Below are 23,071 nucleotides of genomic sequence, written 5' to 3'. Positions count from 1 at the left end.
GGCAAAAAAAAAAAAGAAAGAAAGAGAGCGAGAGAGCAAGAGAGACAGCCAGGCCTAGCCAACTTGTGTAGGGGAATGAGATCTGAGAAAGAAAGATCAGTTCTAAGCAGCTTTCACCTTCTAGAAATTCAGGTGTCATGATCTATGATTATGACAGAAGCTGTGCATTAAGGCCCATGATTAAGTGATAGTTCTACCTTACTTGCTGCATTACTTCTAGGTCATTTTACAAAGGGGTTGAGCTACCATTATTTTTCTTTATTTGTAAATGAGGACAACAGGGAGGATTAGAAGGGAGTGTGTGTGTGTGTGTGCATGCGCGTGTGCGCGCGCTAGCTCACGCAAATGTTTAATGCACGTAAGATATGAGCAGCAAGACCTTTCTTTTTTAATTAATTAAGTTATTTATTTGTTTATTAATTGAACACAAATTTTTTTTTTTATTAATTGGACATAAATTTTTTTACAAGGTGTTGTGCAAAGAGGGTGCAGTTACATAGTAGGGCAGTGTGTACATTTCTTATGATATCTTACAACCTGTTTTTCTATCCCTTGTCTAGGTCAGGTTGACATATATGCAATATACAATGTATCAAGAACATATACAGTATTCACAGACTTGGTCTCTACTGTCTCTCCGTCTCCCTTTGTTAACAGTCATATATCAGGGAGATCATGCCCCTTTGTTTTCTGTGTTCTAGGCTTGTCTCACTCAACATTATTTGTTCGAGTTCCGACCATTTCCCTGCAAATAACAATATTTCACCATTCCTAATCGCTATGTAGTATTCCATTGTGAACACAAATTTTTTGACAAGGTGTTGTGCAAAAAGGGTACAGTTACATAGTAGGGCAGTGTGTACATTAGCAAGACCTTTCTTGAAGAGGGCTTGGGCGGTGCCTTTCCAGGTCCAGCACAATGTGTGTGTATATATATATATAAAGATTCTCTGTTTTTACCCAGTAGTAGCATGCAGACACAGTTCTGTACTTAAGATTTTGCGTTTTTTGTTTTGCTGTACCAGGGTTTGAACTCAGGACCTTGTGCTCCTGGCTTGCTTGCTCAGAGCTGGGACTCTACCATTTGAGCCATACCACCAGCCTGGCTTTTAGCTGTTTAATCAGAGATGGAATCAATGAACTTTTCTTTTCATTTTTGCCAGTCCTAGAGCTCTAACTCAGGGCTGGGGCACTGTCCCTGAGCTGCTTTTGCTCAAGGATAGCACTCTACCACTAAGCCACATTCCCAGCCCATGGAATCTATGAACTTTTCTATCTGAGCTGGCTTTGAACTATAATCCTCAGGTCACAGCCTTCCGAATAGCTATGATTATTGGCACAAGTCACTGGCACCTGGCAGGATTTTTGTTTTACTGGTGTTCATTTAACAAATATTGGATATTGTTCTACATCAACATAAATAATCAAATTATATTATCTTTTTTGGTGGTTCTGGGAATTGAACCCTGCCTCTCACAGATGCTAGACAAATGCTTTACTGTGTGAGCCACACCTCCCCCAAATATGTGTGTGTGTGTGTGTGTGTGTGTGTTAATTTTAATTTTTTATACTTTGCTGGTCCTGGAGCATGAACTCAGGGCCTGGGTCCTATCCCTGAGCCACTTTGTACTAAAAGCTAGTGCTCTACAGTTGAGCCACAGTACCACTTCTGGCTTTTCCTGAGTAGTTTATTGGAGGTAAGAGTCTCATGGACTTTCCTTCCCCGGGCTGGCTTTGGACCATGATCCTCAGATCTTAGTCTCCTGAGTAGCTAGGATTATAGGCATGAGCCACCAGCGTCCATCTTCCCCCATATTTTTGCATTTTGTTTTAGAGATGAAATCCTGCTAACTGCTCAGGTGCCTCTGTTTGAGTGGCTGAGGCGGCAGGTGTGTGTCATCCCCTTAGCTTAAATGACTTGTCTGCAGTGGTGGGGATTGAACCTAGGGACTTATTTGTATTCGACAGTTGCTAGTAGTAGATGATTTTTAAACTTTATAGAACTCCATGACCCTTTTCCTTGCTGCTTACTTTTATTGCCTGTCTTTTTCTCTTTACAATCCCCATTAGAAAACTTTGAAAGAATTATTGTCTATTGAAGAGCAAGAGGAGATGAGAGCTTCATGAAAATATATTTTATCCACTTTCACAAGAGACAATATCCCAAAGAGAGACAGATGTGTGGGGTGGGGATTGAAGGAGACAAAAGGAGGGCAAACTGAAAGTCAGTCCAATATCAAAAAATATTTATGGCTATTTCTGCCAACAAGAAGACCTTATAGCCCCCAAATATTCACAGTTCTGTGGGAAGAATGTTTCTATAATCTGTCCCTTGAGAAGCAGAGAAACAGGTTTGTCTTATTTTTCTCTTTTAGGTGGCATTGTTCTGAGTGCCAATCGGTACTACAAGTCAAAACCCACTCATGGCATTGGAAGATACAAGTACCTACTTAAAGAACAAGAGGTAAGGAGCAAGGGAAGTCCTTTAGGTAGGATAGTGTGCAGCTCTTGCAAAGACTTGAAGATTACACATTCAATAGAAGTAAGAAGAATAAAGAGCTGGCCCTCAGTCTCCTCTGATTATTTAGTTTGGGATTATCCAAACTGGAAAAGTTGCTACCAGTTTCTGTTCTTGTCCCTAGACTAGATTATCACAGTAAATAGCAAATGCTGGTTGGATATGATGGTGAATGCCTATAACTTTGATTACTCTGGAGACAGAGATTGGAGGGTTGTGGTTTGAGGCTGGCATGGTAATTTCATGGCCTGGCAAGACTATATACCGGAGAAACAGACTTTAAAAAAGCATTATGAGGGCTGGGGATATAGCCTAGTGGCAAGAGTGCCTGCCTCGGATACACGAGGCCCTAGGTTCGATTCCCCAGCACCACATATACAGAAAACGGCCAGAAGCGGCGCTGTGGCTCAAGTGGCAGAGTGCTAGCCTTGAGCGGGAAGAAGCTAGGGACAGCGCTCAGGCCCTGAGTCCAAGGCCCAGGACTGGCCAAAAAAAAAAGAAAAAGAAAAAAAAAAAGCATTATGAATGGGGTCGTGGCTCAAGTGGTACAATGTTTATTTAGAAAGAATCCTAAATTCAGTCTCAAGTTCTGAAAAATATAAAACAGAGAGAGGCAGAGAGAAGGGTATGAGCAGGAGGGAGGGAAGGTAGGAGGGAGAGAGAGAGAGAGGGGAAAGAAGCAAGAAAGTAAGGAGAATAGGAAATAAAGAGGGGAAAAAGAACCTGTATGCTCCTGTCTCATTCCTGTAATCCTAACTACTCAGGGGGCTGAGATCTGAGGACCACAGTTTGAATCCAGCCGAGGCAGAAAAGTTTGTGAGATAAGCTCAAATAAATCACACAGAAAAAGCTGGAAGTGGTGCTGTGGCTCAAGTGGTAGAGTGCTAGCCTTGAGCAAAAAGAAGCCAGGGACAGTGCTCAGGCCCTGAGTTCAAGCCCCAGGACCAGCCAAAAAAAAAAAGAAAAAATAATAAAGAAACAAAAGAAAAGAAGGGAAAAAGAAATAAAGGAAATTGTTTGGTTTTATTATTTGTGACATTAAATGTAAATCTTAGTCTTTAGTTCAGTTTGGACCCAGAGTGTAGAAATCAAATTTACTTTAGCTGAATGAGCATTTTGTAGCTGGTAAGAGGTAGATTATACTTTCAGTATCAAAATAGCTTATTTATATGTTATTTGCAGAGTTAAAGTACATATATGCTCCTTGAATCCATTATCACTGTTACCTGGGAGTTTGTCCTAACATCATACCATTATTTCCCCTGTTTCTCTGACTTTTACTGTATGATCATCTCTGATGGTTGATTAGAAGCCTCTGTGTGTGAAGATTTTGTGTGTGTGTGATAGTTCTGGAGCTGAACTCAGGGCCTCATGATTGTTGGGCTTGCTTGTTCAGCTTTTGCTTTGCTGGTACTTTATCACTTGAGCTATACCTCCAGCCTAGCTTTTTGATAGATGTTTCAGAGTCTTACAGACTTTTCTGCCTGAACCAATTTCACACTGAGATTCTCTGGATCTCATCCTCCTGAGTAGGTAGATGTCTATCAACTTAACAAAGGTTGATAACCTAGATTTCATGATGTTATAAATATTTACTAAGCATCTATTATACGTTGTGCTCAGTTGATGCCTTTTCTATTCAGAGTTTGTTGAAATATAATTTTAAAGAATGAGTCAGGGCTGGGAATGTGGCTTAGCGGTAGAGTGCTTGCCTAGCATGCATGAAGCTCTGGGTTCGATTCCTTAGCGCCACATAAACAGAAAAAGCCAGAAGTGGTGCTTTGGCTCAAGAGGTAGAGTGCTAGCTTTGAACAAAAAGAAGCCAGGGGCAGTGCTCAAGCCCTGAGTTCAAGTCCCAGGACTGGCAAAAATAAAAAAATAAAATAAAATAAAGTACTCTAAATACTATGTGTATAAGTTCCAAAAAATAAAATAAAAGAATGAATGAACAAGATTTGGTTTCTGCTTAGAGGGATCTAGTAAACCAGCAGAGTTAGACACAATTACCCTCCCAGTCTGAAAGTAACAAATACTAAAAGGAAGATACAAAGTGCTATTAAAATTCAGGAGTGATTTACACCTTTTTGGTTTTTTTTGGTTGAGTTTTTTTTAACTGTATATATATATATATATTTTTTTTAATACTTTCTTTTTTTGGTATTGGTGATCAAACCCAGGACATTGCACTTGTGAGGCAGCCCTTACCTCATTTTGAGTGGTGACACCTTAGGAAAAGTTGCTAAGGTTGTTTTATTTATTTGTTTGTTTGGCAGTACCAAGGATTGAACTCAGAGACTCAGTCTTACAAGGCAGTCTCTTTACCACTTGAGCCACATCTCTAGTCCCTTTTTGCCTTGCCTTTTTTTGTTGTTGGCCATGGGGCTGGAATTCAGGGCCTGGAAGCTGTCCTTGAGCTCTTTTGTTCAATACTAGCACTCTACCACTTTGAGCCACAGCTCCCCTTTCAGTTTCCTGGTGGTTAATTGGAGATAAGAGTCTCACAGACTTTCCAGCCTGGGTGGCTTTGACAGTTCTTAGATTTCAGCCTCCAGAGTTGCTAAGATTACAGGCGTGAGCCACCAGTGCCCAGCCCAGGATGGTTTGGGCTGTGTTCCTCCACTTGTACTTCTCCATGTTGCTGAGAATGATAAATAAGCATGTGCCTCAGTGCCCGGCCATTGTGCATTGTGCATTGTGGCATTGTACATGCCACCACACCCGCCATTGAGTATGATGGAATCCTGTGAACTTTTATGCCCAAGCTGGCCTCAAACTCCTTTGATCTCTGCCTCCAAGTAGCTAGGATTACATACTGGAATCTCTGTGCCCAGCTTAAGAGTTGTTTTATTTTAAGACAAGTTCCCCTAAATTCCACATATATTACTGGGAAAGGAAATTAATTTTGTTTGTCTATTTCTTGGACTCCTTTCTTTTTTTGTTGTAATTTTTCATTGTTAGTATAAAGGTGATGTGCAGAGTGGGCTCCTTTCGTGAAGATAAATTTCTGTCTCTGCTATGCCTTCTCCTTAGCTCAGTGTAAAAGCAGCAACAACAACTCAGTGTTATCTGCCCCAGTCTTTTCCTCCAGCCTCTTTTCCCATATTATGGATACCATGACTTAACTATATTGGGTCCCTTGTTTTTCATTCATGCTTTCCTACCTTTTCAAGACTTCTCATGCTGTTCTGTCTGTTTTGAAAAGCAGCCTCATTTTTTTACATGTAGTGGCTGGGAATGTGGCTCAGTGGTAGAGTGCTTGCCTAGCATGCATGGAGGCCTGGGTTCGTTTCCTCAGTACCACTTAAGCAGAAAAAACCGGAATTGGCTCTGTGGCTCAAGTGGTAGGGCGCTAGTCTTGAGCAAAAGAAGCTCAGAGGGCTGGGGATATGGCCTAGTGGCAAGAGTGCCTGCCTCATATACATGAGGCCCTGGGTTCGATTCCCCAGCACCACATATACAGAAAATGGCCAGAAGTGGCGCTGTGGCTCAAGTGGCAGAGTGCTAGCCTTGAGCAAAAAGAAGCCAGGGACAGTGTTCAGGCCCTGAGTCCAAGCCCCAGGACTGGCCAAAAAAAAAAAAAAAAAAAAAAAAAATAAGAAGCTCAGGAACAGTACCCATGCCCTGAGTTCAAGCCCCAGGACTGGCAATAATAATAATAATACTCTACCACTAAGCCGCAGCTTAGGGCTGACGTCATGTAGTGTCCCAGGGTGGCTAGCACAGGAGTGCTGGATAGTGGTGAAAGCTGCTTCAGCTCCTGTCTCCCTGCATAATCAGGGCAAGGAAAGCTATCATCTGGTAGCTCACAGAGGCTCTGTCCTAAGGGCCAGGCATATTTACCCCTCTGGGAACTGGAACAGATAAACTAGAAGGAATGATGTGTGGCTTCCTTTCTATCTCTCCCTGTGCTTAGCACCAAGGAAAAACAGTACATATCCCCATTCCAGGGTTTTTTTTTTTTTGGTTGTCTGGTCCCCTTTAAGCCCATCATTCCTAAGACAAGAGTTAATTCTCATGCTTATATAGAAAGTTCCCAGCCCATGTCCCATGCTGCTGGTGTAATCCCTTTCTTCCTTCTAAAGGTCTCAGTCTTCTAACTTCTTAACTGGTAAGGAAAGGGGCATCTAGTTTATCTCCATTTTCCTTGTCAAAATTTGTTTGATCTCTCTCTTGCATGGCCTCACTGTAAATGAGCTATAAGCTTTCTCTTGGGTGGGCTGCATGAGGGCATGTCAACCAACTATCATATTCCAGAGCTCTTATGCTAGTGACTTCTCTGCGTGTGTATTTTCTTGTGTACCCTCACTGTCTCCTACCTCTGTGACTTTACACATCCTCTGTCTTCTCTGTGGGATGAACCTTTTTCTCTTTGTGGTAGTTATCTTTAAAGCCAAGCCTGACGAGCAGCAGTGAGAGGTCACGTTTGGAGCATAGCTGTAGTCCTAGCACATAGTTTATAAATGTCACTATTCCCTCAATAAGTATCAATTTGTTGAATTGAAAAAGCTTCACTACTCAGGAGGTTGAGCTCTGAGGATCACGGTTCTAAGCCTAAACTACTCAGAAAAAGCCAGAAATAGCCCTGTGGCTCAATTGGTAGAGTGCTAGCTTTGAGCACAAAGAAGTTAGGGATAGACCTAGGCCCTCAGTTCAAGCCCCAGGACCGCCAAAAAAGAATAAATAAATAAGCTTCAGGTGTCTTGGAGTAAGTGATGAATATTTGATAGAAATGAAAATAATAATCCTTAACATTTATATCGTGCTAGATCATTTCTTGCCAGGTCACTTACTTGCCCTCAGTCATTTTCCAGCTTTTAATCTTGAGTTAATAGCAGCTCAGTAATCAGACAGTTGTCAAGAATGGGTTATGAGAAGATGAAATCAGAGCAACATAGTTGCCAGATTGAACTTGTTATACATTCTCATTTCCAGGCTCTGTGGCAAGAGAGAAAGGGGTCTCTTTTGTAACTCAGGCAGTTTCATTCCTTTATAGAATGGCCCCACATGTCAAGATGTCTTTGCTCTTGGGAATGTTATGCTGTTTTTGCTGTTTGCAGAGGTGCTTGCCGTTCATGATATCTATTTATTTTGTTGTAACACCCATATATATATATATATATATATCAGCATTCATAGCTCCAAGTCTGAGAAGATGGGAATTATTCTCAGGAAAACCAGCAAGTCAGAATCACTTTGTGGTAACAGTTCTAGCTCCTGGGAACAAAAGATTAGTTTTGCTGATCTAGTGATTGTAGGGCTAGACATAAATCATAGGACTGGCTTAGGGAGAAAGAGAGTTGTTTCATCTCATTACCCATGTTTTCTGTCAAGTTTGCTTCTTGTAACTCAGTAAAAGAAAAACTTTCAATGAGCATGTACTATATGACTAGCACTGTACTGAGCCTTGATAATGCTCGGGTGAATGGGACTTGATCTCTTCCTACAAAAACCAGAATCACTAAAGTCAGTCTTCCAAAATGTAACTCAACACACATGGGACAAGTGCTTTGCTATAGGAATAAACTATTAATAGATACAGAAGTAATTCTAATGTTTTATTATGTGTGATAAGTTCATGTCATTTTATTTTTCAGTCTTGAATGAATTAATGAAGTAATATTCTCTGAAAGTAAGGATGTCATGGAATTTAGAAAAATAAATATCTATTAAATTCCACTTACATTCTATTTTCTTTTGTCACATTAAACTTTGTTTTAAGGGGTCTCAAATTCTGTGACAGATTTTTAGCTATGTTGTTTCCATTAAGAAGTACTGATTTTTAAAAACTAATAACATAAACCTCCATACACACAAAAGGTCCACAAACCTTTTCCACCTGCATTCTTGGCACTGGGTATGTAAAGTTGAACTGGATATAATTTTTTTTTTTTGCTAGTCCTGTGGTGTGGACTCAGGGCCTGAGCACTGTCCCTGGCTTCTTTTTGCTAGCACTCTACCACTTGAGCCACAGCGCCACTTCCTGCTTTTTCTGTTTATGTGGTGCAGAGGAATTGAACCCAGGACTTCATGCATGCAAGGGAAGCACTCTACCACTAAGCCATATTCCCAGCCCCTGAACTGGATATTCTTCTAAGAGTATCCAGTTGCTGGGCTAGCTGATAACTGGGATATATAGAAGATAAAAAGTTCCCTCTGCTCTCCATCCCACTGGGGGTCTCAACCTGCTTCATTTGTTCTGCCAAATTACAACCATGTCATATTTTTAGAAGGGTTCATATTTGACAGCAATTATTCGTAATTATCCCTTCCCAGTTAGATAAAATTTAAGTACTTCCAGCATCTCAAATAAGGCACCCATAAGTAGTGATGACAATGATGATTATATTAATCCCTTAGTATTCTATTCTTCTTTTTCAAATGTGCATCCTCTCATAGTTATTTATTCTAGGAATGCCTCCCCTGATATATTGCAAGCTTCAGAGGGCAGGGATAGTGCTGCTTTTTTGTTTTTTGTTTTCCTGGGGCTTGAACTCAGGATCTGGGCACTGTCCCTGGGCCTCCCTGTGCTCAAGGCTAGTGCTCTACCACTTGAGCCACAGGGCCACTTTTGGCTTTTTCTGAGTAGTTTATTGGAGATAAGAGTCTCATGGACTTTCCTGCCCTTGACTGTCTTTGGATGGTGATCCTCAGATCTCAGCCTCTTGAGTAGCTAGGATTATAGGCATGAACCACTGGTGCCCAGTGTTGTATTTTATTTTATTTTTTGCCAGTCCTGGGGCTTGGAGTCAGGGCCTGAGCACTGTCCCTGGCTTCCTTTTTGCTCAAGGCTAGCACTCTACCACTTGAGTCACAGCGCCACTTCCGGCTTTTTTGTTTATTTGGTGCTGAGGAATCAAACCCAGGGCTTCATGCCTGCAAGGTGAGCACTCTACCACTAAGCCATATTCCCAGCCCCCTCTTTTTTCAAACTAACTGTAGTCGGGCACTGTTACCAGTGGTCAGTCAATATTTGTTGAATGAATGAATTTGTGTCATAAATGATAGTGCTTGGCATGGAGGAAATGTGAAGCGAGCATACAAGACAGGTTTCTAACTCTGTGTGAACAGTCAAGGAAGGCTTCCTGCCAATCTGAGCTGTCTTTAAAAAACGAATATAACTTTCTTAAATTAGGCATATGGTCTGAGGAGTCAGAGGCATTACAGGAAGGGGATATATGCTGGGCAAATGTGGGAAGACACTGGAATCTTGAAGATTCCACTGCAAAACTCTCAACATTTTATTCTCAAGTCTTACATGGGCATTAAGGGAAGAGGAGAGATGAGACCTGAGAAGAAAGCAGGTATTCATGGACCTTTTTAAAGAGAGCATTTATTAAGTAGCTACCATATATTCAGATATCATATCCAAACTTAGGAGTACTGGCTCCAATCTCTGCCCTTTCACCTGCACCCATCTGAGGTAGCTGCTCTTTTATTCTCCTCAGCATGGTACAGGCAAAGTAGTTTGTACTGCATGCGCCTTGCATATAGAGAGGACCTGTTCTTTCTTGTGTGCCTTTCTTTTTCTTTTCTTTTTTTTTTTTCCAGGCTGTAAGTTCCTTGAGTGCTGGGACTAGATTTTCTGTTTCTTTGGTATACTTCCTAAGTGATTGAACTAACACTTTGCACATGCTTAATAAATTCTTCATTCTTGAAAGCATATGTGTAGGATACGAGGAGAATGCTTACCTCTAGTTTATTATGCTAATAAATGCTACATTACCTAATCTTTTAAAAAGATACTATTTATTATTCTATGCCAGGGATTGTAACTTGGTTTTTAAACACATCATTTCATTTTAGCGTATTACAAATGGTATATTTAATTTAATCCTCAGACTTTATTATGAGTATTAAAGACCAAGTTTGAAGAATCTGAGGCTCAGAAAGATGAAATGATTTGTTCAAATGACTAGTAATTTCCAGAGCCAATATTTTGACTTAACACAGTTAGAATCTGCCAATGCCCATGAATTTGCTGTACATCCTTATAGGTACATAGAGCTTCACAATAATGCCACTGCTAAGATTAGAGAAACCAAGGCCTCAGAGAGGTCAACCAGTGTCACATAGTGACTTAAGCAGATAGAATTTGAGTCCAGATTTTGTCTGGCTTCCATCTGAGTCTTCTGCTTTGTATGTAAGCATCAAGCTGTGTTTCCTTGCCACCCTAATCAGAGCTAGGTCTCTTGAATGTTATGTTGAATGATATACATACTCTGGTCAATCAGTATGTACCTCATGGCTCATTATGGACTATTCAGAGAGATATCATCAAATCACCTGAATACTTACATATAAATTTTGTTATTTTCATCCCTAGGACTTCTGGAAGCTGAATATGTTGCAAAGATGTCAGCCTTTTTGTTGATGGGTTAAGATGATATAGTTCTTTCCTTTTCTCACCCCAAAGAATGTAGCCTAGCCAGGTATCAGTGGCTCACGCCTGTAATCCTAACTGCTCAGGAGGTTGAGAGCTGAGGATTGCTGTTTGAAGCCTGCTGGGGCAGGAAAGTCCACGAGACTCTTATCTCTAATTAACCGCCAGAAAACCAGGAGTAGTACTGTGGCTTAAGTGGTAGAGTGCTAGACATGTGCTGAAGAGTTCAGAGACAGCGTCCAGGCCCAGAGTTCAAGCCCCATGACCCACCCCCCCCCAAAAAATGTGGCCTGTAGTGATGGGCATATACTCTCATTTTAGTGAAGAGAGCCTGGGATTGCACCCACAGTCCCAGCTTTCAGGCCTGGCTAGACATGAAGCAGTACCTTGTATTTCCTTACTATTGTAAACTTAACCATGTCATTTTCCCTTTATGGTAGGGAAGGAAGAGACTAAATTATCTGTAAGATCCCTGCCAGATGCAAAAGCCTGTGATTCTAATTTCACTCCTCTGTCAGCACTTTCTCAGCAAAGTTTTCCAGTAGCTTTTGGCAAATAACTTGCCTAGAGATGACATCAATTTTCTGCACAAAACTGACCTACTAATTTATCTTAGGGTCCATTCAGAGGACCATAAAGTAGTCTTATGGGAACTTAAGAAGGGCTACCCTGTGCCTTCCCATAGTGAATGCAGCCTGCTCTTTAGTTCCTCTGGGGGCATTTATGAAGGCCTGAATTTAAGACAGAAGGAATAAAAAGGAAAAAATGGGTAGTAGAAAAATTATGCAAGTAAAATTACATAAATTAAAGGAGGGGCATAGTTTTGTATAGAACACATCTTCAGCATATGCAGGACCCTAGATTCCAGTCCCTAGCACCAAATAAAGAAAAAGTTATGGAAACTAGTATCTGGTATTATATGCAGTTATGTTTTTGTTGGCTGTCCTGTACCTTGGCTCAGAGTTGAATTATGATAATACCACAATAGGCTCCTGATAAAGTGACAGGTCTAGGTAGATTTAGGCCAACATGGAAAAGCAAGTGAGGTGCCAAGAGGGATACTGGAATCAGCTTTCTTTGTTAGCTTGGAGCAACACCTTTGAAGAGCCTTGTATTTTCTTTGGTTAAGAAAATCTTCCAAAAGAAAAGAAAAGCTTCCAGGCTTCAGAGAAGCTCCTCCCTTCTATGCTGGAAATTTTTAGCACTCCCCATTGCATTCAGATGTTAGCATTCCTCACAGCTCTGGCTGCGGTGCTGACTGTTCTAGTGAGAAGTCCTTTTTGCTCTATTTGGCATGGGGCAGGGAAAGCTCTGAACAGAGAGCAAGCCTTCCGTACCTTGATGGTGAATGCCTTGAGGTTGACTTCTCACTCATTCCAAGGCCTGGCTAGCATCCTGGATTGACCACCGTTGTTGAAAACTTTAATAATATGGAAGGCTTACCCAGAAAACCCCCTTATATTGTGGTTAAAATGGTTAGGTGTTAGTTCCTGGGATTTGATTTGTCTGGATATGTGACTCTGGAGGGCATACTTAAATTTTTTTTTTTTAGTTTAGAACTTTACTTTTTATTATACTTAATCTTTCTAGGCTTTGTATTCTTCCTACACAGAAATGAAGAACTAGGGGAGAGGGCTGGGAATATGGCCTAGTGGCAAAGAGTGTAAAAAAAAAGATAAAAGTTAATGGTTATTGAGTATTTATTTAGGTTGCTTGGGATTGAACTAGGGGGAGGATTTCTGAAGGTGCTTTCTACCAGTTAAGCCACCTACCACGCCCTTATGGAGTGCTAAAACATGTGTCACCGATTATATTAAGCACTTTACATATGTTTTTGTTTTTTGTTTTTTTTTTTGGCCAGTCCTGGGCCCTGGATTCAGGGCCTGAGCACTGTCCCTGGCTTCTTCCCGCTCAAGGGTAGCACTCTGCCACCTGAGCCACAGCGCCCCTTCTGGCCGTTTTCCACATATGTGGTGCTGGGGAATTGAACCGAGAGCTTCATGTGTAGAAGGCAAGCACTCTAGCCACTAGGCCATATCCCCAGCCCGGGGATAGGATCTTTTATCTAGCATAACTCCTATTAATTTACCAATTTTTAGCAGAAACAGGACTGGAGAGGGTAGGCAAATCTCAGAACAAGACAATAAGATGGCCATATGTATTCTTGTTGTAAGGGCTAACCTGAGAACCTGAGTGACTAAATGTAAGTTTTAGTGTTAAAATTGTAACAGCTTCTAAAGCCTGGTGATGACTCCATGATAGAGGGCTGCACCCCCACCCATGAGACTAATTTTTTGTAGTTTGACATTTAAAAATGTAGGGAGCCCTTGTTCCCCTCTGTACCTAAGTAGCAATCATGGTAATGGACAGTAAAAAAGGATACATAGTCATAGACTATAGAAATAGCCATAATAGTAGTAGAAATGCCATGGTAACTGTTGGGTTGGTTTACTTATGATTGAATACTGGATTGTTTTAGCCCACTCAAACTGCTTAGTGGTAATGGGAAAACATTGTAGCAATTGTTAAAATAAAGTTGGTACTAGGTCAGCCTGACCGCAGAATTCTGCTTCTGTAAACAACGGCTTGCTTAACCCATTGGTGACTTGCTCTACCCCCTGCACTAACCCCCTGAATCATTGCTATGTGACCACCTGTTGTCAGTTCCTGATATGGAGGCCAGTTCCCATTATCAAAGCCAAAATAGGTAACTGAAAGGGTAGAGAGCCAATAGAAATAGGGCAAGACTTGTTTGCTAAATGCCATCCAATCAAGTATCTGCCAAGTTGGAAATACCCTGCCCCTGTTGTAATCACAATAAAACCCCTGTCTATCTGAGGGTCGGGGCTCTCATCCAGATTCGCTGTGTTGGTGATGGTTGAGAGTCCAGGCTCTAGCTTGCAATAAAGACTCTCGTGCGTTTGCAATGGGATCGACTCCTTGGTGGTCTTTGGGGACCCAAAATCTGGACATAACATTGTTAAAGTAATGGTAGCAGTATTCTCTCTCCTTGTTGTGGCTAGTGATATAGCACACTGGAAAGTGAAGTTGTTCATTCCTTCCCAAGAAAACTTTAGTTTGTACCTTGAGTAAACTGAGAGGGAAAATAAGTGAATAATTTCTTTGTTTTTAATTGTTATACAGTTTTAGATGATTTTTTAAAATGCCAATATGCTATGATTGAATTTCTCTTATAATACTTTGATTTATTTCCTTTCTCTTTTTGTTTTCTGTTCAGCTAAAGAAGAAGAAAGTAAACGTTGAATTGAGACCCATTAATCTGGGGACAGATTATGAATATGGAGTTTTAAACATTCACCTGATTGCATATGACATGACTCTGGCAGAGAGTTATGCCCAGTATGTTCACATCCTCTGCAACCAGCTCTCCCTCAAAGTCGAGGAATGGTAAGAGGGATGTTTTTTTTTTGTTTTGTTTTGTTTTTTGGCCAGTCCTGGGCCAGACTCAGGGCCTGAGCACTGTCCCTGGCTTCTTCCCGCTCAAGGCTAGCACTCTGCCACTTGAGCCACAGCGCCGCTTCTGGCCGTTTTCTGTATATGTGGTGCTGGGGAATCGAACCTAGGGCCTCGTGTATCCGAGGCAGGCACTCTTGCCACTAGGCTATATCCCCAGCCCAAGAGGGATGTTTTTCGACCTCTCAGTTATGGGCCCAGCACGCTTTCGCTGCGCCACTCTGCTGTCCTAGAGGGATGTTTTTCTATGGGATGTTCATGGGGAGTGGGAAGAGCATGTTCTGCTTTTCTGTGGAGTCAGGATTTTTAGAAATAAGTTGAGTGGATCAAGAAAATATGGTTCATATATACAATGGAATCTTATCTTTCGGAAAGAATAATAATCTGTCATTTGCAAGGAAATGGATGGATCTAGAAAAATTATGTTAAATAAAATACGTTAGGCTCAGAGAGGAGAAAAAAGATGCATGCTTTTTCTCATATGTGGAAGCTAGATCTAAAATGAAACAAATATGATAGCATACAGTATTTTATGCATATATACACAAAGAAATTTACCAAAGGATAATACACTTAGCGGTGGAGAACACTAGTATAAGTCCTTTGAACAAGTAACTAACTATTTAATCAAATGGATACCAGGAAGCTGAAACATGTTTGGGGAGGAAGGGTGAGCACGTGCAGTCATTATAGTCAGTGTATATTATGTAAAAATTGAACTGTGTAACTTGAAGGTAGGGATGACTGAAGAGGGAAAGATTGGGGAGAATGCTAGAAGAGGTGATATTGATCAAGGTGCATTATAGGCATAACCTGATTTCTGGAGTCGAAACACCTTTGGACAACTACTTAATGAAAATAAGTGTTTTTGTAAGTCACTCTTTTAGGTTTATAGTCTGCCACAATCAAAATATAGAGCATTTCCATGAATCCCCAAAATAAACCTGGTATCCTGGTGTGGTCAGTCTCCTTGCCCTTCCCTAGGCAATCCCCTGGCACTTACTGATGGGCTTTCTATGCCTATTGTTTTAACTTAATCAGAATATCTCTAGCCAAGTGCTGATGGCTTGTGCCTGTAACCCTAGCTACTCAAGAAGCTGAGATTTGAGGATCAAAGCTCAAAGGCCGTCAGGACAAGAAAGTCAGTAGACTCATATCTACAATTATCCAGCAAAAGGCCAGAAACAGAAGTGTGGCTCAAATGGTAGAGCACCAACCTTGAGCGAAAAAGCTAAGGGAAAGCATCAGGCCCTGAGTTCAAACCTCAGTACCAGCTCTCTCTCTCTTTCTCTCTCTCTCTCTCTCTCTCTCTCTCTCTCTCACACACACACACACACACACACACACACACACACACACACACACACACAGAAAAACCTAAAGAAAGGAGGGAAGGAAGGAAAGAAGGAAGGAAGGAATTCAGACAAGTACCTTGTATCTAGTGGACCAAAACATCAACCCCGGAACCATGCAGACTGGGTTTTCCTCTTGCTCTGCTGTACTCTTACTTTATGGTACTAAGCAGTTCACTAAGTTCTTGGTGCCTTGATTTCCTCATCAGTAATATGGGGCTAATAAAAGTACCTACCAAAAAAGTCTATAGTGAAAATTAAGAGAGTTTATATATTTAAGTGCCACTGGTGCTATTATTTTTTAAATTTACTTTATTGTTATTATAAAGATGATGTACAGAGGGATCACACTTACGTAAGTCAGGTAATGAGTACATTTCCTTTCATACATTTCCTCACTCTCTCCCAGTCCTTCCCTCCCATCTCCACCCACTAGTTGTACAGCTCACTTTCAACACTGTCCATTGAGCTCCACTGCTGCACTTACAATTATTATTTTGAGACAGATTTGTCATTATGAACACCTGGCTGGAACTTGCTATGTAGATCAGGCTGACTTTGAACTTGCCATTCCTCATGCCTCTACTTCCCATATACTAGGATTATATGGATGCCTAACTACATCTCTATATTACTGTCATCATAGTCATTGTCATCGTCATCATCCTCTTTGATATGATAGAAGCTTCCACATAGTCCAATATTTATTTATTTATTTTTCATTCATTCATTCATTTGCTGGTCCTGGGGCATGAACTCGGGGCCTGGGCACTGTCTGAGCTTTTTTGCTCAAGGATAGCACTCTATCACTTGAGCCACAGCTCTACTTCTGGCTTTTGGGTGGTTAACTGGAGATGAGTTACATGGACTTTCCTACCCAGGCTGATTTTGAATTATGACCCTCAGATCTCAGTCTCCTGAATAAGTAGGATTATAGGCATGAGCTACCAGTGCCTAAGAGCTGTTTTTTTGTTTTTTGTTTTTTGTTTTTCCAGTCCTGGGGCTTGAACTCTGGGCCTGGGCATTGCTCCTGAGCTTCTTTTGCTCAAGACTAGCACTCTACCACTTGAGCCACAGTGCTACTTCTGGCTTTTTCTGTTTATGTGGTACTGAGGAATCAAACCCAGGTCTTCATTCATGCTAGGCAAGCACTTTACCACTAAGCCCGTTCCCAGACCTGAGCTTTTTTTTTGTGGGTCATGGGGCTTGAACTCTGGGCCTGGGCACTAGCTCAAGGCTAGCACTCTACTACTTGAGCCACAGTGCCACGTCCAGTTTTCTGGTGATTAATTGGAGATAACAGTCTCATGGGCTTTTCTGCCTGGGCTGGCTTTGAACCACGATTCTCAGATCTCAGCCTCCTGAGTAGCTAGGATTACAGGCATGAGTCACCAAGCACCCGGCTCTTTAGGCATTCTTAATGTCCAGCTTTTCAGCAGTGAATTTTTTTTTTCTGATTTTTCCTGTAATTGTAATTCATTTTTCTTTTTCCTCTGGAGTGAGGACTGAAGTGTAAGGTTGATGGACATAGAATTAGAATTGGGTAGAGAGCAGTGTGCCAGTTTTGTTGTCAGTGGTGTGAATGGCTGTAGCTGCAATTCCTGAAGGAGAGAGGAGGAAGAGGCCTCTCCCGTGGGCCTCCTCACCTACTCTGCTGCGTCCCTCACTTAGCAACTGGCTGGGAGATAGAAAGCATACTCATCTGGGAGCAGCTTGCAGGCCTGTCAGGCCTCTCGTTGCCCTGTCTGTGTTCTGTAGAGAGTGGAAGCATCACCTGCTGGGAAGAGCCCACGCTTTGTTACCTCTTCTCCTCTAATTCTACTTTTTTCTTTTAAATAAAAAAGGCAGGTTTATTGAGTGAGGGTTTGTACTCAAGAAGCCAAGGGGCCTCCTCCCCTCCTGGCCCCCCAAGTCTCCCCAGGGGGCAAAAAATGGCTTAGTGTCCCCAGGAGACACACACACACACACACACACACACACACACACACACACACACACACACACAAAATGGCCCGGCCCCTGAGCCCTATCCAAATTTTAAATAAGAGATTTCAAAAAGTTACAGCATCATAATTCCTCATAGAAAAGGGAAAAAAGCAAGGAGATGGGAGGGTCCCCAATCTGGTGGAACACCTCCCCTTAAATAGCTGCCCCAGACAGGGCAACCTTGGACCAATAGCATTAAAAATTCCCACACGGGGCTGGGGATGTGGCCTAGTGGCAAGAGTGCTTGCCTTGTATACATGAGGCCCTGGGTTCGATTCCCCAGCACCACATATACAGAAAACGGCCAGAAGTGGCGCTGTGGCTCAAGTGGCAGAGTGCTAGCCTTGAGCAATAAGAAGCCAGGGACACTGCTCAGGCCCTGAGTCCAAGGCCCAGGACTGGCAAAAAAAAAAAAAAAAAAAAAAAAAAAAAAATTCCCACACCCCATTTTATCAAAACCAAGGAAGAAAAAAAAAATTCCCCTCCCCCAACCCCAAATATATATATATATACACATATATATATATATATACATAAAACGCATTAAGCGTTAAAGTGAATCTAGAACAAGGGAACGTCAAATACCCTTCTTCCTTCCCCCTTACTGGGGGGTTACTTGGTACATCCCCAGCAGAGGAACCAGCCCCAAGGGGATGGCAGAGGGGGAGGGACTAAAGGACTAAGGCTCCCCAGCCAATCAGCAGCCAGTAGAGGTGTGGGCGTGGTGCTGGAGAAGCCACACCCCCTTGAAAATTTCCAAGTGGGATGGGGAAAGGGCAAGAAGATGCATTCCCGTGTTTTCACCAATTCCAGGTCAAGTCTAGGCAGGGAAAGCAGGGCGACTGGCGGTGTGTGCAGAAAGGAGAAATAGGGTCTTCTGGGTTCCTGTGCTTAGGGGGAACTCCGCTTCCTCAGTTCTTGGACAAAGGCTTCAATAATTTCCTCTTTCATTTTCTGCAACTCCTTCCTCACCTCTTCCAGAAGCTCCTGTTTCACTCTCTCCAGGTCTGACTCATCACCAGAGCTGTGCGTTGAGGGTTGGGCCTCAGAGGTAGTCAAGGAAGCTGCTGACTTTATCCTTGGCAAGGTTGTGCTATTCTTCTCCCAGGGTCTTCGCACAGGTTCACTCTGGGCTGGGACTCTGGGTCCCGGCTCCTCCTGACTGGCAGATTCTTCTTTGGAGGGCTTCTCCCCAACCTGTGTGGCTTTCCTTCTTTGGGTCAGCATGGGGTTCATCTCTTCCAAGAGCCCCCCCCCCCCCCCCGCCTGTGCTTCGGCCACTCTCAGCTTTAGGGGCCAGGGACCCCCCTGATGTTTTCTCTTGCCTGCTCACTTTCCTGAGTTTGGCTCCAGCAATGGCTGCGGCCAGGCCGGGGGCCCCAGACCCGCCAGGCGTTCCATGTGACGCTCCATGTGCTCCACCTGACCCAACTGGGGCCTTTTCTGCTGCTCCATCTCCTCTGAGGAGGGGCCGTTCTGGGCCGACCAAGCGGGCGGTGCTGGGACGGCAGGAGGCCCACCTGCTGCTTCCAAGGCCTCCAGGGCACTGGCCATGCCGATGGCGAACTGTGCTGCATCTTCCCTGCTACCAAGGTTGAGGCCCCAGACCTGGCGGGCATCGCGCCACTGGTGGAAGCTGGGGGTGGCCTGGTTATCCTTCACACCTCGGACGATGGCACAGGTGATGACCACCTGCTGGTCCTGCTGCATCTTGCGGCCCACCACGCGGAAGGAGTTGGCCGTGGGGTTGTGGTAGATCTGGACAGGGACTGTCTCGCTCATGGCTGCTCGGAGGGCGGCACGCCCGCGGGCGGGGCTCCCGGGGTGGCTCTGGCTGGGGAGGGTCCGGGGTTCGAGGCTGGCTCCCGCTCGTCAGCGTCCCCCGGGGTCCCGCCCCATAGAGTCCGGCTTCCTGAGGGGGGCGGCGGGAACGAGGGCCGGGCCGGGCTGGGGTCTCCGCGGGCCTCCTCAGAGCCAGGGCTCGAGGAGGGGGTCCGGGCGGCGGGAGAGGGGGTGTGGCGCCCCCGGCCGGCGCGGCGGCGACAATGTTACTCTACTACTGTACTTCCCTACTGTACTTCCCTGTACTGTACTTCTTCCAAAATTCCACTCCCCCCCCCCAATTCTACTTTCAAAAAGACTTAAGGCATAACCTTTGTCTCGTTTTATTTTTTAAGTAGGGACTCCAGGACCTTGGGCATGGTTCTTGGAAATTACACTTTTGTGCATGGCTCAAGTGGAAAAATGCTAGTCTTGCAAGCATAGGGTCTGAGTTCAAACCCCACTACAGCCAAAAAGGTAACCAAAGAAACCGTGGAAAGTACACAAGAGTGTAGACACTTAAGAAAAATTACCTGTATGTTATCACTCCAAGGCATCTTCTACTTTGAAATGACAAGACTTCCCAGTATTTCTTTTTTTTTTCTTTTTTCTTTTTCTTTTTTTGCCAGTCTTGGGGCTTGAACACAGGGCCTGAGCACTGTCCCTGGCTTCTTTTTGCTCAGTGCTAGTACTCTACCACTTGAGCCACAACGCCACTTCTGGCTTTTTCTATATATGTCGTGCCTAGGAATCAAACCCAGGGCCCCATGTATACGAGGCAAGCACTCTACCACTAGGCCATATTCCCAGCCCCCAGATGTTCTTTAATAGCTGCACATCTTTATTAATCATCAGGTTATACTCAGAGTATTGTATTGAATTAAGCACTAGGAATACAGAAAGGTATTAGACACATTCTGTCCCCATCAGAAAGTATAGAGACATCTAGAGGAGGTAAAGGCTATGTAGTTATTTGCTTCTGGCTGCCGATAAGCTCCCCTGGACCTTAGAATCTACTGCATACAGTGATGGCTGTAGTCATGGATGATCCTGGTGGAAGTATGGCTGCTGGCTAGGCAAGGCACTGGTAGCTCATGCCTATAGCCGTGACTACTTAAGGGTCTGAGTTGAAACCAGCCAGGGTCGAAGAGCTCATGAGACAGTATCTCCAATTAACCAACCAAAAGGAAAAAGCAGAGCTTTCTTGCTCATGGTGGTGCTGTACAAGAGCAGGAGTCCCTGAGTTCAAGCACAAAAGAAAGAAAAATAGAAATAGTACTGCTGGCTTACATGGACACTTCCAATATCTTGCCCTCTTTCTATAGTTATGCAATGCCCACCAAAACCATGGAGGTATTGAGGCTACAGGACCAAGGCAGCAAAATGTTTCTGGACTCAGTCCTTACCACCCACGAGCGAGTGGTTCAGGTAGGTACGGTGGGAGAACCTGAAATGGATTTGCTTCTTTGATGCACTCCTTGTGTTTTTGTTTTCTTTCCTTTATGCCCTTTCCTTCCTCCTGGCTGCTTTGGATGAGGGTATACTGTAGAGTTTAGTTCTCAACCCCTCCGTCGCTCTTTTTCTGCAACCTCATGTATTCCCCAGGCTCAATGGCCATCACATACTGATATCCCTAGGCACATGCGTCTAGGCTTGTTCTGTGGGCGAGCTTCAATACCCAGATGCCTATTGGACTTTTCCACTTGGATGTTCCACAAATATTCTCCCTGCCCTCAGTGTATGTGAAACTATTTATAGAGGGAATGATTTTTCCCCTTTTCTGTAAACCTCTTTGTTTTTGAGCCTAATGTTTGTCTTCCAATATCCAAATTCCTTAGCTTTTGTCTCAAAAATCTTTCAAATCCATCAGCTTTGGTTTACTTCTGTACTAATGTGACCCTATCATTTTCTTCCTCCAAACCCAAGTAGCTTCCATTTAGCTCTAGCCATTGTCATCTGCTCTTTTCCTACAAAGATAGGTAAGAAGCCATACCACCATGATGGTGCCAAAAGTTATTGAAAATTCTGAGTGGCTCATGCCTATAATCTAAGCTGCTCAGGAGGCAGAGGTTCTGAGGATTACTGTTTGAGGTCACTTTGGGCAAAAAGTTAGGGTGACTTGTCTGAGCAAATAAGCGGGATATGGTAGTGCACATCTTTAAAGCCTCAGCTATTTGGGAGTGATAGATAGGAGGATCATGGTCAAAAGGCAGGCCTTGGGCAAAAATAAGAGACCTTTGTTGAAAGACAACAAAGCAAAAAGTACCGGGGTATGTGGCTCAAGTGACAGACAAGTGCAATGCCTTCAGTTCAAACCCCAGTACTACCAAAACACATTAAAAAAACACAGCTTTTTGTTCCCCTCACTTGTGGAATGTAGATTAAATACACACACACACACACACACACACACACACACACACACACACACGTACATAGTAAGGAGAGCCGGGTGCTGATGGCTTATGCCTGTAATCCTAAGTACTCAGGAGGCTGAAATCTGAGTATCATGGTTCAAAGCCAGCCCCGGGAAGGAAAGTCTATGAGACTCTTCTCTCCAATTAATCACAGAAAAAAGCTGCAAGTGGTGCTGTGGCTCAAATGGTAGTAGAATGCTAGCCTTGAGCAAAAGTAGCCTAGGGACAGCACCCAGGCCCAGAATTCAAGCCCTAGGACTGGCAAAAAAAAAAAAAAAAGTAGGGAGAACTATTTGGGAAGAAAAAGGAGATCAGCAGGAGGGGGAAGAGACAAGAAAAGAGAACTAACTTGTTATTATGAAATTATATACATGTATAAGTGTGTGACAAGGGCTGGGAATGTGACTTAGTGGTAGAGTGTTTGCTTAGCATGCATGAAACCTTGAATTCAATTCCTCAGTACCACATAAACAGAAAAAGCCAGAAGTGGTGCTATGGCTCAAGTGCTAGCTTTGAGCAAAAGCAGCTCAGGGACAGTGCCCAGGCCCTGAGTTCAAGCCCCAGGACTGGCAAAAAAAAAAGGTGTCATAATGAGCTGAGCACTGGTGGCTCACATCATTAATCTTGGTTACTCAGGAGCCTAAGATCTGAGGATCACAATTCAAAATCAGCCTAGTCAGGAAAGTCTGTGAGACTCTTATCTCCAATTAACAACCAAAAAGCGAGAAGTAGAACTATGGTTCAAGTGGGAGAGTACTAGCTTTGGGTACAAAAACTCAGGAGCGTACCTAGGCCTTGAGTTCAAGCCCCAGGACCAGTGTGCACATGCACACACATGTCATAATGAAACTGAGCATGGCTGCTCTTTCATCTAATACTACCTACTCAGGAGGTGGAGATCGGGGGAATGCTATTTGAGGCAAGCCTGGGCAGAAACGTAGTGAAACTCAATCTCTCAACACATAAGCCAGGTTTGTGATCTCTGCTACAAAGGGACCATAGCTGGGTATCACACTCTGTGCAAAAATGTGAGAAAATAACAAGCAAGAAAGGGCTGGGGGTTTGGATCAAGTGTTAGAGCCAATATAACATCTTTAGTTTAAACTGCAGAACCATCCTCCAC

At 43.3% G+C, this 23,071-nt stretch overlaps 1 protein-coding gene across 1 annotated transcript in view; it reads left to right on the top strand.

Moving 5' to 3' along the window:
- Positions 1-23,071, top strand: part of Mrpl48 (mitochondrial ribosomal protein L48) — a 45,522-nt gene that overhangs the window by 18,612 nt on the left and 3,839 nt on the right. Inside the window, exons 4-6 of the mRNA XM_048359509.1 lie at positions 2,376-2,464; positions 14,137-14,306; positions 20,857-20,959. Of these exons, the coding sequence (XP_048215466.1) occupies positions 2,376-2,464; positions 14,137-14,306; positions 20,857-20,959 (362 nt within the window). The remainder of the gene's footprint in view (positions 1-2,375; positions 2,465-14,136; positions 14,307-20,856; positions 20,960-23,071) is intronic.

Source organism: Perognathus longimembris, chromosome 13 (assembly GCF_023159225.1).
Source record: "Perognathus longimembris pacificus isolate PPM17 chromosome 13, ASM2315922v1, whole genome shotgun sequence".
NCBI lineage: Eukaryota > Metazoa > Chordata > Mammalia > Rodentia > Heteromyidae > Perognathus > Perognathus longimembris.
The sequence above is the reverse complement of the archived record's forward strand: the minus strand, read 5'-3'. Positions and strand labels throughout refer to the sequence as shown.